Below are 16,899 nucleotides of genomic sequence, written 5' to 3'. Positions count from 1 at the left end.
CTGACAGCAGAGATGGGTTTTAAGAAGCCTGCGAAAGGCAAGGAGGGTGGGAGCAGTCCTGATCTCCGGGGGGAGTTGGTTCCAGAGGGTCGGGGCTGCCACAGAGAAGGGTCTTCCCCTGGGTCCCGCCAAACGACATTGTTTCATTGACGGTACCTGGAGAAGGTCAACTCTGTGGGACTTAATCGGTCACTGGGATTCGTGCGGCAGAAGGCGGTCCTGGAGATATTCTGGTCCGATGCCATGAAGGGCTTTATAGGTCATAACCAACACTTTGAATTGTGACTGGAAACTGATCGGCAACTAATGCAGACTGCAGAGTGTTGGCGTAACATGGGCATACCTAGGGAAGCCCATGATTGCTCTCGCAGCTGCATTCTGCATGATCTGAAGTTTCTGAACACTTTTCAAAGGTAGCCCCATGTAGAGAGTGTTACAGTAGTCGAACCTTGAGGTGATGAGGGCATCAGTGACTGTGAGCAGTGACCCCCGGTCCAGGTAGGGCCACATGCGCAGGGGATGTGGGAGCACTTGGGGGTTCCCCCCACATGTTTTGCTTTTGGTCCCAGGAGACTGCACAGAAGCCTGCTAGACCCAAAATGGTGCAAGGGAGCCTGTCACAAGGCCTATTTTTGATCCCAGGAGGCTGCAAGGAGGCCTGCTAGGTCCAAAATGGGATGGGGGGCATGTGCGCATGTGGAAGAGAGTGTGCAATGTGCAGTGTGTACAGCTTGCCCTGTTTAAACATGCATTATGGGTGCCATCATGCACGCACACTTTCAGCACCTGAGGAGAAAAAGGTTACCCATCTCTGGAATAGAGTAACAGGACTCTTCTGCCTTGTCTTCTTCTTCTTTAGAACAGGACTCTTCTGCCCTGTTTGTTTCTTATACATCAAGAGCTGCAAACGAAGACAGGTTAAGATTTGCCCTTCAACTCCAGGGGATGCTTTGACTTCGGGTCCGTCGAATAGGCCACATTTATCATAACTCCTGTGGGTACATTGCCCTGTTTCTTTAGTCCTCCTGGACTGAAGAAAAGAAATAAATAAAAAACATTTTACCATGTTTTTCTTATTTCTTAAGTTACAAGGGAAAAGTCCTATAATCTTGTTGATTTCAGCTGGCTGAAAGAAAAGGTAGCAGCATTGTTTTGCTCTTCCATTGGTGAACATGCAAAAAGCAAAGTGGGCAAAAACAAAGCCAGTTTTTCTCAGTTCCTCTGTTGAATTTGTAGTTTTTTTTAAAAAAAAAACCAGTGCCTAGAAGGAAGAAAGTGTTTCTGCCACATTGCACAGTAACCAGATGGAATGGTGGTATTTGCCTACTGTGACATAAAACACAGCAGGATATCAGACAACACCAGTTTGATGGTCCAAGTTAAAAAACACCAATATAAGCACTATATGGCAAATAAAGACCAGCAGAGCTTGTCTTCTTTAGGGTCTGGGTGAAAGATAATATGCTGTGTTCTCACTCTTGAGAAATAGTCAATGGGCTCTGTTCATGCTGGGGCAATCTGGTTGTGCATATGGGCAGTGAGAAAAGAGAACTATCAGCTCTTTGGGAGTATTCTGAGATATGCTCTCTTTAGTCTTTTTGTACATTCTGTGGAAAAACTCCAGAGCACTGATTGAACTGATGGCAAAATAGGAAATAGGGATGGCAGCAATATGTCAAGGGTTCAAGAGTGGAGAAAAGAACAAGAAAAGAAATTCAGATCCTTTCTTACAACACAACCTATACTGTTTAAATTAAAGGGGGTTATTTCCAAAATAAATAAGATATAATGAATCAAAGATGTTGAGTAAGAGTTCTATCTTCAAAAGAATAGAGGAATGTTAAGTTTCAGTAAGTTTGGTTCCCGTTTACATTGTTTTTGTTAAAAAGATTATTCCAATCATTTTAGCACCACATAGCCATCCCTGCTCATAGCAATCAACTAGCGCCATAATTATAACTCAATGATGCAATAAATTGTTAATGTTAGTTGCTTCTATATGTGGAAATAGATTTATTTCATCAACGGACTATTTTCCTGTCCTGAAGTTTCCTGACCTAAATCATAAATTACCCTGATTGGAGTAGTGAATGAACATTTGGGGATACGTTTTCATATGGCTATATATTCCCATTCTCCTATCCCAGAAGGCTGCATTTGAATTTAATTTATTTATAAATCATGGGTTGTAAAATATGGGATTAGATAAGACAGAATGCAAAGTTGTACACTGTGAAGGGCAGGATGCTGGTGGAAATGAGTCAGGACCTCGTATAAGGATAACTGAAAGTCAAATGAAACAAAACTTTTGGTACATGATTAATCTGAATAGGTTTCTTTTGAAAGTAAAACTAATGTCTATGGCCAGTTCAAGTGAGATTAGGACTGAGACTACCACAGCCGCACCTGTGCACCCCATTTCCTGCTGGTGCACATGTGTGCTGTACTCCATTGTCAGGTGCAGCCAGAAGAAGGGCCTGCTGCACCAGACGGATGGTGTCGCAGCAGTGGTGCTCAAAACAGTGTCCCTTTAAGGCATTTTGATGAGGGGGGAGGAGGGACCATGAAGGGACAGGCTTCAGGAACTGTCTTTTTTCCCGGTTCTGTGGGTGTGGCTTGGTGATGGTCATGTGATTGAGTGGGCATGGCCAGCTCTATATCACTCACAGCAAGGTGCTGCCCCACCAAGCCACATTCACTGAGTCATGCCCACAGAACCAATAGTAGAAAAATTTGAATCCCATCACTGGGGCAAACCCTCAAGAAAAAAAGAGGACTTCCTGCTTTCTTTCTATAAAAAGCTGACATTGCTCTGAGATAGTTTTTCCTGTCTTATTTAGAAATATTGATCCAACTTGCCCTACAAGGGGACTAGAGACCAGGCCATACGAGGAAAGGTTGCTGGAACTGGGCATGGATAGTCTAGTAAAAAGAAGGGCTAGGGGGGACATGATAGCTGTATACAGGTACTTGAGGGGTTGCCACGGAGGGGAGGGAGACACACTATTTTCCAGGGTACCAAAGGGCCGGACAAAGAACAATGGTTGGAAGCTGACCAAGGAAAGATTCAATCTGGAGATAAGGAATAATTTCCTGACAGTGAGAGCGATCAACCAGTGGAACGGCCTGCCAGCGGAGGTTGTGAACTCCCCAACTTTGGACATTTTCAAGAGGAGATTGGACTGCCATTTGGCTGGGGTGCTGTAGGATTTCCTGCTCAAGCAGGGGGTTGAACTTGATGACCTGTAAGGTCCCTTTCAACTCTAATAATAATAAATAAAAGTATTAGACTTGTAAAAATGTGTCCATTTTTACCACCACCTCTTCATTTTTTTTGCATAATTTTGATTCACAGTCTCATTTATCTCATGTTAAATAACATTTAAATAATAAACCAGTTGTCTTCATTCCCAGAGAGGTCTACACTCATATTTCTTTACAATTGAAATGAACATTGTGTGCACTCATGTGCGGCTATTTTTCCATAACTACTACATAAACTGTTTGGCTGGGCTGAAAGATTTCTTCTTTAAAGCCTCATTTAGATTGAGTGTGTGAGATTAGAACTGAAAGATGCAAGACTTTTCTTCTGTTCAAACTCCATTGATTAGAAAGAGCTTGAAAAATGTGTACTTGTCTATAATTATTATGTCAACCCAAGAGACAAAATTAATCCAAAGATGCTAAAATACAAAATCACCCAAGATGCTCTTGTGTCTTTTCCATCCAGTATTTCAGATAAAAATAAAAATAAACTTATGTATAAAAATAAAAAGAAACTTTTCTGAAAGTATTGAATTGATAGCATGAGGAGAGCACTGATGGCTCTAAAAACCTACCTTTTTGTTTGCAGTTCTTCTTAATGTGCAGATTTCTTGCAGACAATTTCCCTTGATATAATACATTTTTATAAATGTACTTATTTTATTTAAAACAGCCATCTTATAACGAGCCCTAGATGAGTATGGCAAACCTTTTTGGGCTTGGGTGCCACACCCATAATACAATGCCCTCCACCATGCATAAGTGCACAACCCCACACTGTCTACCTGTGCATGCACACAACTCCCACACATATGCAAAGGCCTCATTGACACCTGCAAACGTCTGCTTGGGCTATTAGGATGTTTTTTTTTACTGTTCCCCAGGATTCAGGAAGCTTTCCTGAAGACTGGAGCTGATATAGGGCAACACCTCAGGTGCCCTCAGATATTGCTCCACATGCCACCTGTGGCAAACATGCCATACATTCACCATCACTGTCCTAGATGGTTCCTAATCAAAAATTAAAATAATGTTTAAAAAATCCCCAATATTAAAACTATTAAAATCAACACCATGAAAATAAAAACCTGGCATCAAGTCAAGCTTTCAATATTCTGTTATCTATCTTGTTAAATCCTTGCTGGAATGAAGGACTGCAATCTTGAAATAAGAACGATTCTTTATTGAACAGGAGGTAACAGTTTACAGAACAGAACAAGACAAAACATGGCCGTGCCTGGCAGCTATATATATCCCGGGCTGCCAGGCTGAGCCAACCAATCACCTTGCAGTATTTTCCCGCCCAAGGAATGTGGGGCGGGTACAAGGCCTAACTGTCCCCTGGACACAACATATCTTATTCCAGATTTTGAAAACATTCAGGTCTTCGGTGCTTTATGAAAAGCTAGGAGGGGTAGAGGCATGAATTCTGGAACTTACAGAGGAAGACTGTTTAGGTGGGTACTACCATGGAAAAGACCTCCTTCCTAACACCCATAGGATGGTCATTTTTGTTTGTTTGTTTAAATTTATATTGTTTGGCTATTTGCCCATGACGACTCAAGGCGGCTTACAGACTATAAAATTTCATTTAAAATAATAAAAATAATCAGATAAATTTATATAATATACTAAAATCACTCCCACCCACCATGACAATGGATCACACAAGCCATTTAATGGGTTTCATCCCACTCTGGATTCTCCAGGCCCACTTCCAGAAGAGTGCTAGAGTGGGGGCCCTTCTAATCTCTGGGGGAATGGAGAAGGGAGCCACCATGGAGAAGGCCCTTTTCTGGGTTCCACCAGGTGGAACCCTGGCGCAGGGATAGGCAAAGTTGGCTCTTCTATGACATGTGGACTTCAACTCCCAAAATTCCTAAGCCAATCATGCTAGCTTAGGAATTCTGGGAGTTTAAGTCCATTTGTCATACAAGAACCAACTTTGCCTATCCCTGCCCTAGGGGATGGGACCCAAAGCATTCCCTGCCTCCCTGCTCTGATGGTCACGCAAATGTGACTGGCAAGAACAGTTCCTCAGATAACCTTTTAAGGAAGGGACTAGTAGCACTTCCGTTTAAAGAAAGGGACAAGGAGCACTCCCACCCTTTCAAACCTGATAGGACAGATGGATGTCCTTAGGTAGAGGCAACCCCATATGCCTGGAATAGCATTTGGAAAGAAATTGAAAGCCAGTATAGGTTGCATAACAGAGATGTAAACCTTGGGGAACCCATCATTGTATGCACTGCTCTATTTTGGACCAGTTGAACTTTTTGGGTGGTCTTCAAGGGCAGCCCCATGCAGAGCACATCACAGTAATCCAAATGAAAGGTAATCAAGGCATGAGTGTTTATGAGCAAGGCTTCCCAGTCCAGAAAAGGATGCAAGTGGCACACTAGATGAATAAGCGCAAACTTCCACTAATCACAGTTGCCACTAGCTCCTTGATGTGGGGGGGGGACCCAAACTGAACACCAGTTCAGTCTGGGGAAGTGCCAACCTCTCAGAGACCAAGATGAAATGTCACCTGGACCTTGGGGTCAGGCTTGGGATTTTTAGATCTTCCCCCTGACCATTTAATGGTTAAATATGATTGTTGAATGATTGGCCGATAAGTTTTTCTTTTAACTGTTTTTAAATGTAGCATTTATTGGATTTATATTACTGTTCTGCTTTTTATATATGCTGTGAGCCGCCCCGAGTCCTCGGAGAGGGGCAGCATACAAATCCAAATAAGTAAGTAAGTAAGTAAGTAAGTAAGTAAGTAAGTAAGTAAGTAAGTAAGTAAGTAAGTAAGTAAGTAAGTAAGTACGCAAGCAAGCAAGCAAGCAAGCAAGCAAGCAAGCAAGCAAGCAAGCAAGCAAGCAAGCAAGCAAGCAAGCAAGCAAGCAAGCAAGCAAGCAAGCAAATAAATAAACAAACAAACAAACCTGAGAACTGGTCCATCTTGACAGACTTGAGTTGAAACTGGTTCCTCTCAGTCCATACCCTAAGCCTACAATCTACAGCTTACAGCCACTCAGCATTTATTTATTTATTTGTCTGTCTGTCTGTCTGTCTGTCTGTCTGTCTATCTATTTACACTACAATAAGAATGAATACAAAACAGTAAAAGAAGTCAAACAGTTAACTAAGGTTAAAACATAACAAACTAAAAAAAACCCATAAAAAGTTATTATAAAAAAGAAAATCACACTCTTATACATACACACAATTCTTACAGCATTACTAACAGACAACCAAGACTGGAGATATGTAATTGCGTATTATCAACTGAACCCCATATCAACAGAGGGACTTCCTAGCAGTTTCATGTAGATATTTAAAAGAAGTGGTAAAATATTCAAATCATGGAGTACTCCACATTGCAGAGGCATAAAACTTGATGTCTTATCACCTACCAATGAAACTGGTCACAGAGGAAGGAGGAGAACTATCATAATGCAGTGCCTCCCACTCCTGGTCCTAGAAGCTGGTCCTGAAGGATACCATGGTTGATGGTATTGAAACCCTATGAGAGGTCCAGGAGGGCCAGAATTTTTACATCACCTCCATCCTGAGCCCTCAAAAGTCCTTAAGTGTGATCGATGCCATTTGACTGCTATACCCCAGTCTAAAGCCAGACTGACAGCGTTCAGATAGTTATAACCATAAAATTGTTTCTCATTGTGTAGTCATATCTTCTTATACAGAAGAATTGTATTTCTGAATAATAGGGAAAATAATTTTCTGAAGGGAATAGACTTGAGTATTGATTCAAAAGTTCACACTAAAATCCCCCACTCCTGCTAGAAAGAAAGTGTGCTGCTAATACCTGTAATTAGAAATATAAACTTAACAATTTCTCACAATCAAAATCCATTGAGAAAGAATTGCCTCTGTCATTGCCAAGTGAATTTCAACTGCCTGCCTTAAGGCAACTTTTGGCAAAGATGTTTCAATGGGTAATAATAAAGTTGTCATGGGAACTAAAATAGTCACTCTATTCTTCCTGCAGACAATACACCTGAGAAAATCAAATGCTACAGAAGCTGAGGAAGGCAGCTTCATAGCTATTTTCTTCAAATGTTCTGAACCAGCCCAAAACAAACTAATGCACCAGAAGGTGAAAAGTGAATGTTGAGATCTACCAAAATTTAGCTCCACTTTATACCAAACTTTACTAAAGAGGGCAAGAAGTGTGGCCGTTGAATTATCTGCAAGCTTTCCTACTTTGACCCACTATAGCCCTTTCTAGAGTAGATATGACAAAAAATATACAAACACAAAATAAATGCTGTCGCTTTTTTGCAAGACATCAATTCACTCTGTAAAATGCCTGAATCCCTCTTCAGACGAGATTCTGTCACCATCTGTTTCTGCAGCATACCATTATAAAATAGAAACATAGAAACATAGAAGTCTGACGGCAGAAAAAGACCTCATGGTCCATCTAGTCTGCCCTTACACTATTTTTTGTATTTTATCTTAGGATGGATATATGTTTATCCAAGGCATGTTTAAATTCAGTTACTGTGGATTTACCAACCACGTCTGCTGGAAGTTTGTTCCAAGGATTTACTACTCTTTCAGTAAAATAATATTTTCTCATATTGCTTTTGATCTTTCCCCCAACTAACTTCAGATTGTGTCCCCTTGTTCTTGTGTTCACTTTCCTATTAAAAACACTTCCCTCCTGGACCTTATTTAACCCTTTAACATATTCAAATGTTTCGATCATGTCCCCCCTTTTCCTTCTGTCCTCCAGACTATACAGATTGAGTTCATTAACTCTTTCCTGATACGTTTTATGCTTAAGACCTTCCACCATTCTTGTAGCCCGTCTTTGGACCCGTTCAATTTTGTCAATATCTTTTTGTAGGTGAGGTCTCCAGAACTGAACACAGTATTCCAAATGTGGTCTCACCAGCACTCTATATAGCGGGATCATAATCTGCCTCTTCCTGCTTGTTATACCTCTAGCTATGCAGCCAAGCATCCTACTTGCTTTCCCTACTGCCTGACTGCACTGTTCACCCATTTTGAGACTGTCAGAAATCATTACCCCTAAATCCTTTTCTTCTGAAGTTTTTGCTAACACAGAACTGCCAATACAATACTCAGATTGAGGATTCTATATATCTATATAAATATCTACGAAAACAAATATCTATATATCTATACAAACCTATATAAATCTACATCTATAAAAAAGATTGATATAATCTTTGAGCTTGTAGAAGTTAGGTCCCTCTACTCTAAAAGTCTGTTTTTCCTGAATGTGTAGGTCATCACCATGTCCCATTTCAAAACCTCTTTTCCTTTATTGAATGTGAAATATCATGTAAAGCTCATGTGAAGTATTAATACATCTTTATAAGATCTTGGCAAGGCCACACTTGGAATACTACATTCAGTTTTGGCTGCCACAATGGAAAAAGGATATTGAGATTCTAGAAAAAGTGCAGGGAAGAGCAACAAAGGTGATTAGGGGACTGGAGACTAAAACATGAAGAACGGTTGCATGAACTGTGTGCATGGCTAGTTTAATGAAAAGAAGGACCAAGGGAGATATGATAGCAGTGTTCCAACATCTCAGGGGTTGCCACAAAGAAGAAGGAGTCAACCTATTCTCCAAAGCACCTGAGGGTAGAAGCAATGGGTGGAAACTAAACAAGGAGAGAAGTAACTTAGAATTAAGGAGAAATTTCCTGAAAGTTGCAACAGTTAATCAGTGGAACAGCTTGCCTCCATAAGTTGTAAATTCCCCAACACTGGAAGTTTTTAAGCAGATGTTGGATAACCATCCATCTGAAGTAGTGCCGGGTTTCCTACCTAAGCAGGGGGTTGGACTAGAAGACCTCCAAGGTCCCTTTCAACTGTTGTTGTTGTTGTTGTTATTGTTATTAAATAGTTGATGCTGCCACAAGTTTTATTTTTAGGAATGCTGTTTATAATCTTGCTCGAAATGACTAACTGGGCAATTTAAATTCTCAGTTGTAGGTATTATCATACCTAGTGAAAGAAGGCTCCACATTGTGTTACTGTAACTATGGCAAATATTTAAGCAACTCACATTTGTGTATTTACTATAATCTTATAACCATGGATCTTAGGATATAGTGCATTTCTTTATGATTAAAGAGATTGTCAGCTATCAGATGATTTTCTTTTCATATTTTTGTGTAGACTAATCTGATCCATAGCCATTTATGCTTTGTGTTCCTTGTTATGCTGTATAAACCTCAATAACTGCATCTTTATTACATAAAACCGGCATTACCCTTTTCAGTGGTTGTGCTAAAACTTCAATTGTCCTTCAAATGTGGAACTGGCTGTCAATAAAGTACATGAACAATAATTATATATGCTAATTCTTACATTACACTTATATGACAGCAGCAGAGATGGTGATTCTGACTTTAAATATACCTTAGAAGTAGATACAAGTTAAACATTGCTGACAATACAATCCTGTGCATGTTTACTAGTAGATCCCATACAATGCCACTTACACTCAAGATCATGGCAACCATTCTCCAGAACAAGGTACTTACCCAGGACCAGGGGTGGGCAGCAGGCAGGATGGGGTGGAATGTAGTTCCACCAGTGGAAATTTATTTATTTATTTATTGGATTTGTATGCCGCCTCTGTCTGAGAACTCGGGGCGGCTCACAACATAAATAAAGCTTTGTGCCCAGCTCCAACTGACTATCCAACCCTTCCATCCTCCTCCTCCTCGGAAAGTGGCAGGGAGACCAACACCAGCAAGAGTTGCAGGTGGTCCATTTCCTCCCCCATCTTTTCTCAATAGCTGATTGGCACCCATTTGCCTAGCTACCCAACCTGAGGCAGGCGGTGACCCAGGAAGGAGAGCGCAGGAAACGCGAAGCAAATTGTCACCCCAGATTCTACCCAGTCACATGACCATCAAGCCACACCCACAAAATAATCCACACTCACAGTGTGGCAGTAAAACGTTTGGCTGCCCATTACTGCCTGGGACTCTTTTAAGTATAAATATGAGTTATTTTTTATTTCTTCAAGTGTTTTTGCATAGAAAAAAATGCAGTAGGAATTGGCTAATTCTACTTCTACTCCCTTTATTTCCCTCACTTCAGGTTAAAACTTTGGAAAATCAGTGGTCTTAATTCTGTGGAGTACCATCATGGTTAATACAGCTGGATGCAAAAATCCATTATTTATATATGGAGGCCAAGGAGGAGGATGACAAAAGAGATTAGAATTAACAATGCTTATATCTGCTATCGCTCTTTATAAGAGTTCAATATTGTTGGAAATCACTATAATAGCTAAAGTTGATTAGGTTGCTTGCCAAATGTTGCGGGGTTTAATTAGCAATAGCAGAAGCACTTATACATATATTGCTATACTACGTCAGCTCCCAGATGACTTCCCCCCCATATTTTTGTATAAACTAACCTGATCCACACTCTTTTCTGCTTTGTGTTCCTGAGCAGTTTACAACTGTAAGCATAGTGTCCCCAACAATCTCGGCCCTCATTTTACAAACCTCGGAAGGGTGGAAGGCTGCCTCAACTTTGAGCTCTGTCAGAAACAAATTCCTAGCTGTGAGCAGAGTTAACTCGCAATATTGCAATATAATTGTTGCACCATTATGGCTTAAATACTATTACAAATAGTTCTATATAAGTGTATAGTATTTGTGGGGAGCATTTGCTGCTGCACTAAGAATAATTAGGTGGTTTGGAATAGAACTGAAGGTGTAACCATACCACTTCCTTCTTTTTCCTTACTAGAAACCATACTGACTTTGCCATTGCTGACACATTCTCGGCGTCAGGCTATTAAGACTCCACTCTGTTCAGGAATCACTCCAGCAATAAAACTTTGCTGGCTTTTTTCACCACCCTCATGCTCATGACACGGGAATTGAAGATAGTACCTTTGGTATGTCTATTCACAGGGCCCTTAAAGGGTCCAGCAAATCGCCACCAGCATTTAGTTTGCTTTAACTCTTTGTTTCAGAGAAATGCACGACCGGCGGCTTAAACTGCCGGCCGAAATTGCCCTGGAGCAAGGGGGACGCTGCGCGCGGCTCTATTGAGCCCCGAACTTCTGGGTTCCGAAAAACCCAGAAGTTCGGCTTTTGGCAGCGCGCCAGGTTGGCGCGCTGCCTCCTGGGAGGCAGGGGAGGTCCTGGATCGCCCTATTTAAGGGCGATCCGAGCAGGACCTCCTCCTTGCCTGCAGCCTTCTGGAAGCGAACATCCGGCCACCCTCCGCTATTAACAGTGTGTCCGAAGGAGGTTGCCTCGGGGCCAAATAGGAATTTTTTGCGGCCTCCCCTTTAGAGGTGGCCGTTTTTTCACCTATTCCACACTGACGGTATGGACTGGATTGGTTAGGGGGTGCGGCGCACTTAGATGTCAGTATAGGCCTCCCTCTGGTCATTGGGGTTTGGCAGGTTAGGGGTGGAAATGGGCAATTAGAAGTGACTGCGCATGCTCCTTTGGGCATCCTTTAAAGGGTGATGGACCGCCTCTCTCCAGGAACTAGAGGTTGGAACAACTTTGGGGATTGGAGAGAGGATGTCCATGGGAATCACCGGATCCAATTTCCCACGGGGATTGGAGGGTGAACTCCTCCCACACGATGAAGGGGCATGGCTTGTATCCAGGTGAAGGTGGCTACCTTCACCTGGTTCAGCAAGGAGTTTTTGCCCAATGTTGCCAAGGAAGTTTCTGGTAGGAATTTCCGCCCCGTTAGTTTTGGCCTCTGCAGGTCCTTAGCTATGTTGAATTTAAATATTTAAATTTACGTATTTAAAGTTACGTTATTTAAATTTATGCAAATTTAATAAAATGACCCTTATTTAATCCACAATATGTCTCAGCGTCTTTACTCCACTTCCGGGGCAATGGATATGAGGCTGAGCAGATGGGCAAGGTGGAATCTAATGTAAAATGAAAAACTAGAATTATAGACTATTAGTGTACGACATATGAGATTCTGTCTCCATTAAAAGGGGGCAAGGATATTCCACTCCCCAATCCAATAAACAAGGAATTTTCACAAGTGCCTTTCAGTGAACTGCTAAAGATTGGAAACCAGGTGAATAGGATGCACTGTGTTAGTGTAAGGAATCTGTTCATAATCATTTGCCATAATCACGGCAAATGAATGTTATTAGTACAATGTATGAAACATTACAACTTTCTAAAAACAAATTTTCACATATTAACCATGTGATCATTGTTACTTGAAGGCAAACATCTGATAATAGAAAATTAGTATGTCTGCATTAAATGAACACCATTTCTTCCTCTGAATTCTAATTATCTATTGTTTAGAAAATAGTTATTTATATGTCTGGACATAATTACATAGGAGGATTTCAAAGACATGAAATCCATATGAAGAGTATAACTAAAACAGGCTACAGTTCAAAGAGAATGATTCTTAAATGTATTGCTTCAACCATTTTAACCAACTGTGTTTTCTGTACAATTTTATAAAACATGAACTGATCATCTTAAGCTTCATTTACTTTTAACAAGATTTAATTACTAGCAATCTTTTTTGAGCTGTTTTCCATACCAATCTGCTATAAAATGTATTTTATTTGATTAGATGTAATTTCTAAAACTTTCAATAGTTGTTTGGATAATAAATATTGCTCCGCACACATGTTTCTGCTTGGAACCAAATGGTTACTACATAACAATTCCAGAGGATCAAAAAACTTGAAATAGGTAATTATTTTGTTCTGAAATACAGACACTACAATGTCAGATTGAATATGTGCATTTGTGTAGAGACACTTGTTCCTTTGCTTTAACCTTAGTATGCAATAAAGATACTTACAAAACAGAATTGGTTAATAAAATAAAACTTCTTAATAGCTTTTCTTTACAAAACAGATTTATAATAAGCAAGTTACAGATCAGGGCAGAATAATATTTCAAAAAACTGGACTGTATTACAAAGCATTTTTTTCAAACATCCATTTGTGTTGGATTATTGCTGAAAGATACTAATAGTCAATCTATTTCAGAAATTTCTTGACTAATTTACAAACATCCATAAAATAGTGAAAAAATTGCATGCTCTAGAAACCTGGTACATTTTCATGCCTCTGGACTAAAAAGATGAAAACGATAGCAAATGAATAACATTTTAAAGATAGTAAGATGGCATTTACAGAGTCTTTTCATTGATTTTAGCTGACTCTTCAGCATTGCTTCCTTTTCTCTCAGTTGATTTGTTATTTTCCGATTTAATCCATGGAGGACTGTGTAATTTCTGTGGGTATAATGAAGAAAACACAATCAATATTCAAATGTTACAATGGGATTTGCAAGGAATGGAAACGTAAGTTTGGACACTAAAGAATAAGGTCTTTTTTAAATAAAAAGTTTTTTTTATTTTTTTCAACAAACAATACATCATCAATCACAGTGTGTCATTTGAGTACAACATTTTAAATCAATATCTTTTCTTCTACTACTATTTTCTTACAACATAAACAACTCTCCTTTTACAATTTAATTAAACTTATCATCTATCAAAACCGTTCCCTTTCATTTTATTTAATTCCATATCTCTTTTCATTTATATTCATTTTCTATCCAATGATAAAAAAACGCTCCCATACATCATAATACTTCAATTGCCATTGTTAATTTATTCATTTCTGCACATTCCAGTATGTTCTTAATTATTTCTCCTTTTGTAGGGATTTTACATGTTTTCCAATTTTTTGCAAATACACCAATTATACCTACCAACTAATGGGGACCAAGCTTTCTGAGACACCCCAAGAAAGGAATCTTGGGGTTTTGTTGGACAGCTTAATCAAGACGTCAACCCAATGTGCAGCAGCAGTTAAAAAAAAAGTAAATTCCATGCTTGGCCTGATTAGGAAGGGAATTGAAAATATGTTGGCAAGTGTTGTATTGCCTCTGTTCAAATCGATGGTGAGACCACACTTGGAGTACTGTGTATAGTTCTGGTCACCGCACCTCAAGAAGGATATAATGGAACTGGAAAAGGTGCAAAAAAGGGCAACAAGTATGATCAAGGAAATGGAGCACCTTCTTATGAAATACTAGGATGAAGGAGCACTCCCTAAAGCTCATAGGTAAGAAAGTGAGGACAAATAAAAGGCAATATTTCTTCACCCAGAGAGTTGTTGGTTTATGGAATTCACTTCCAGAAGAGGTCGTGACAGCTGTCAGCCTGGATAGCTTCAAGGCAGGATTTGACAGATTCATGGATGCCAAGTGTATCGGTGGTTATTGAAACGGTTGTCCAAGTGCTGCCTCTATTTTGGTTGAGGTCGGCAGAATTACCTTGGGTACCATTTGTTGGGGGTCAAGGGAAAGGGAGGCTTTTGCCTTTGTACAATTGGGGGGCCACTGTGTGACATAGAATGCTGGACTCGGTGGGCTTTGGCCTGAGTCAGCATGGCTCTTCTTATGTTCTTAATATAGCAAATATTTCTTCTTCTTCTTCTTCTTCTTCTTCTTCTTCTTCTTCTTATTATTATTATTATTATTATTATTATTAATTAGATTTGTATGCCGCCCCTCTCCGTAGACTTGGGGCGGCTCACAGCAATAATAAAACAATGTACAAATCTAATATTTAAAAGTAACTAAAAACCCCTTATTTAAAAAGCAAGACATTACATAACTAAACACTCATTTCTATGCACTAGGAAGGTTTCCCAGAAAATATTTTTTAAAATAATTTTTATTGAATTTTTACAACATTTAAAATTACATATTCACTTTTACAGCTGTCCACTATCAGTGTCAGTCCTTATTTCAATTTTCCTACTTAGAGGATACAATTTTCATACATTTTGTAATTTCTGTTTAGTTTTACATATCAACATTAACCTAAATATACATATAACTATAGCATCCATAAAAATATAAATATACACATAAATTGACACATCAATATATACTCCTCAAAAAAATAAAGGGAACACTCAAATAACACGTCCTAGATCTGAATGAATGAAATATTCTCATTGTTCAATGCGGTAGACAGGTTAGGGGCAGAAATGGGCAGTAGGAGCAACTGCGCATTCTCCTTTTGGGCATATTTTCAAAGATGATGGGCCTCCTCTCCCCATGAACTATAGGTTGGTGCAACTTCGGGCATTGGAGGAGGGATGCCCATGGGACTCACCTTATCCAATTTTCTCTGGGGATTGAAGGGTGAGCTCCTCCCACACGCATATGGGCATGGCTTAGATCCAGGTGAAGGTGGCTACCTTCACCTGGTTCAGCAAGGAATTATGCCCAATAGTTGCCTATGAATGTTTTGACAGGTAATTTCTGCCCCACTAGTTCTTGGCCTCTGCAGGTCCTTTGTTTTGTTTGATTGACGTTATTTAAGATTTACATCATTTAAATTTATGCTAATTAATAAAGTGACCCTATATTAATTCCAGCTACTGTCTCAGCATCGTCATTCCACTTCCGGGGCAAATTCCTGTTCTTTAAGTTTTGCATACAAGTTCTTATGTTGTTTCTTCTTTTCCTTGTTTCTCTTTGCTACATATGCAATTGTTAATCCCTTTCGTAGTGTCCCATAAGTTTTGACCAATGTTTGTTCTTTTCTATTTCCTCTAAAAAAGTAATCTATTCCCCCTCACCATCATTTGTAAATAGGGGTTTTCTTTTAGAATTCTCTGATTAAATGTCCATCCAGCTTTTGTGCTCTTTAGTTCCATTTTATTTTTACTGGGTTATGATCAGCCCATACATTTGATAATATCTCCATTTCCTCTATATAATTTATCAATTCAAGGTTCATCCAGGCCATGTCTATTCTTAACCAGAAAATGTTTTATTAACTTTTTGAGAAAATTTGAAAATATGGCATGGACAATCTAGGAATTATTCTTTTTTAAAAATTTAATCCTATCACTTGGAAGACTCTTGGAGTGTAGCAGAGAACAAAATTGTTTTATTATAGTATATTATCAAGAATTGCTATATATTTTTGTCAATATAGACAAGGCAAGGAAGACAGACCACTACCATCCTAACTTTATATTAGGAAATAACAGAGAGAAGAAAATATACAATGTTGTTGTATACAATGTGTTTATCTATAAAATTTGGCTTATCTATTAGATTATGGGACAATATTTGCAAATTTCTCAATGTGTTGAAAAGTGGTTAGAACAAATGTAAAACTATATATTTATTTTTATAGAAAATGAAGATGAAAATTGCAGTAACATTGGAATATTGAGATGAGATGTCCTGTTATGACAAATCACTAATTTTCTATTTAAAGCATATAAAATATGTCCCATAGTGTCATTAATTGAACCACATTTTGAAATTTTGAATTTCATTCTCTGTAACCCTATACAGGATACAAATATAATTTTTGAGAATGAAAATATTCTGGTAGCCCTGGGCTTCTCATTTGTCTTCCAGGACTGATTATAATGTTACTGGTGTCATTGTGGATTATGATCTCTATTTCCTCCCCAACACTCTCCAGAAACCTATCTAGATGGTTGTGATATCCGCAACTACACAATGAAGACATATATCAACATGTGGGCCATCACAAATCTATGTCTTAGTGGTTATAATGTTCAAATTGTTCATTCTTCTCCTTCGGGTAGAATGCCAT

General features: G+C 39.2%; 1 protein-coding gene across 2 annotated transcripts in view; it reads right to left on the bottom strand.

The window, feature by feature from the left end:
* Positions 1-13,134: 13,134 nt before the first annotated feature.
* The window catches only part of LUZP2 (leucine zipper protein 2), a 477,893-nt gene continuing 474,128 nt past the window's right edge, over positions 13,135-16,899 (bottom strand). For both annotated transcript variants that reach the window (XM_070735253.1, XM_070735244.1), the window contains exon 12: positions 13,135-13,533. In XM_070735253.1, coding sequence (XP_070591354.1) covers positions 13,429-13,533 — 105 coding nt within the window. In that variant the 3' untranslated portion in view covers positions 13,135-13,428. The remainder of the gene's footprint in view (positions 13,534-16,899) is intronic.

Source organism: Erythrolamprus reginae, chromosome 1, assembly GCF_031021105.1.
Source record: "Erythrolamprus reginae isolate rEryReg1 chromosome 1, rEryReg1.hap1, whole genome shotgun sequence".
NCBI lineage: Eukaryota > Metazoa > Chordata > Lepidosauria > Squamata > Dipsadidae > Erythrolamprus > Erythrolamprus reginae.
This window is presented reverse-complemented; position numbering and strand designations above follow the sequence as displayed.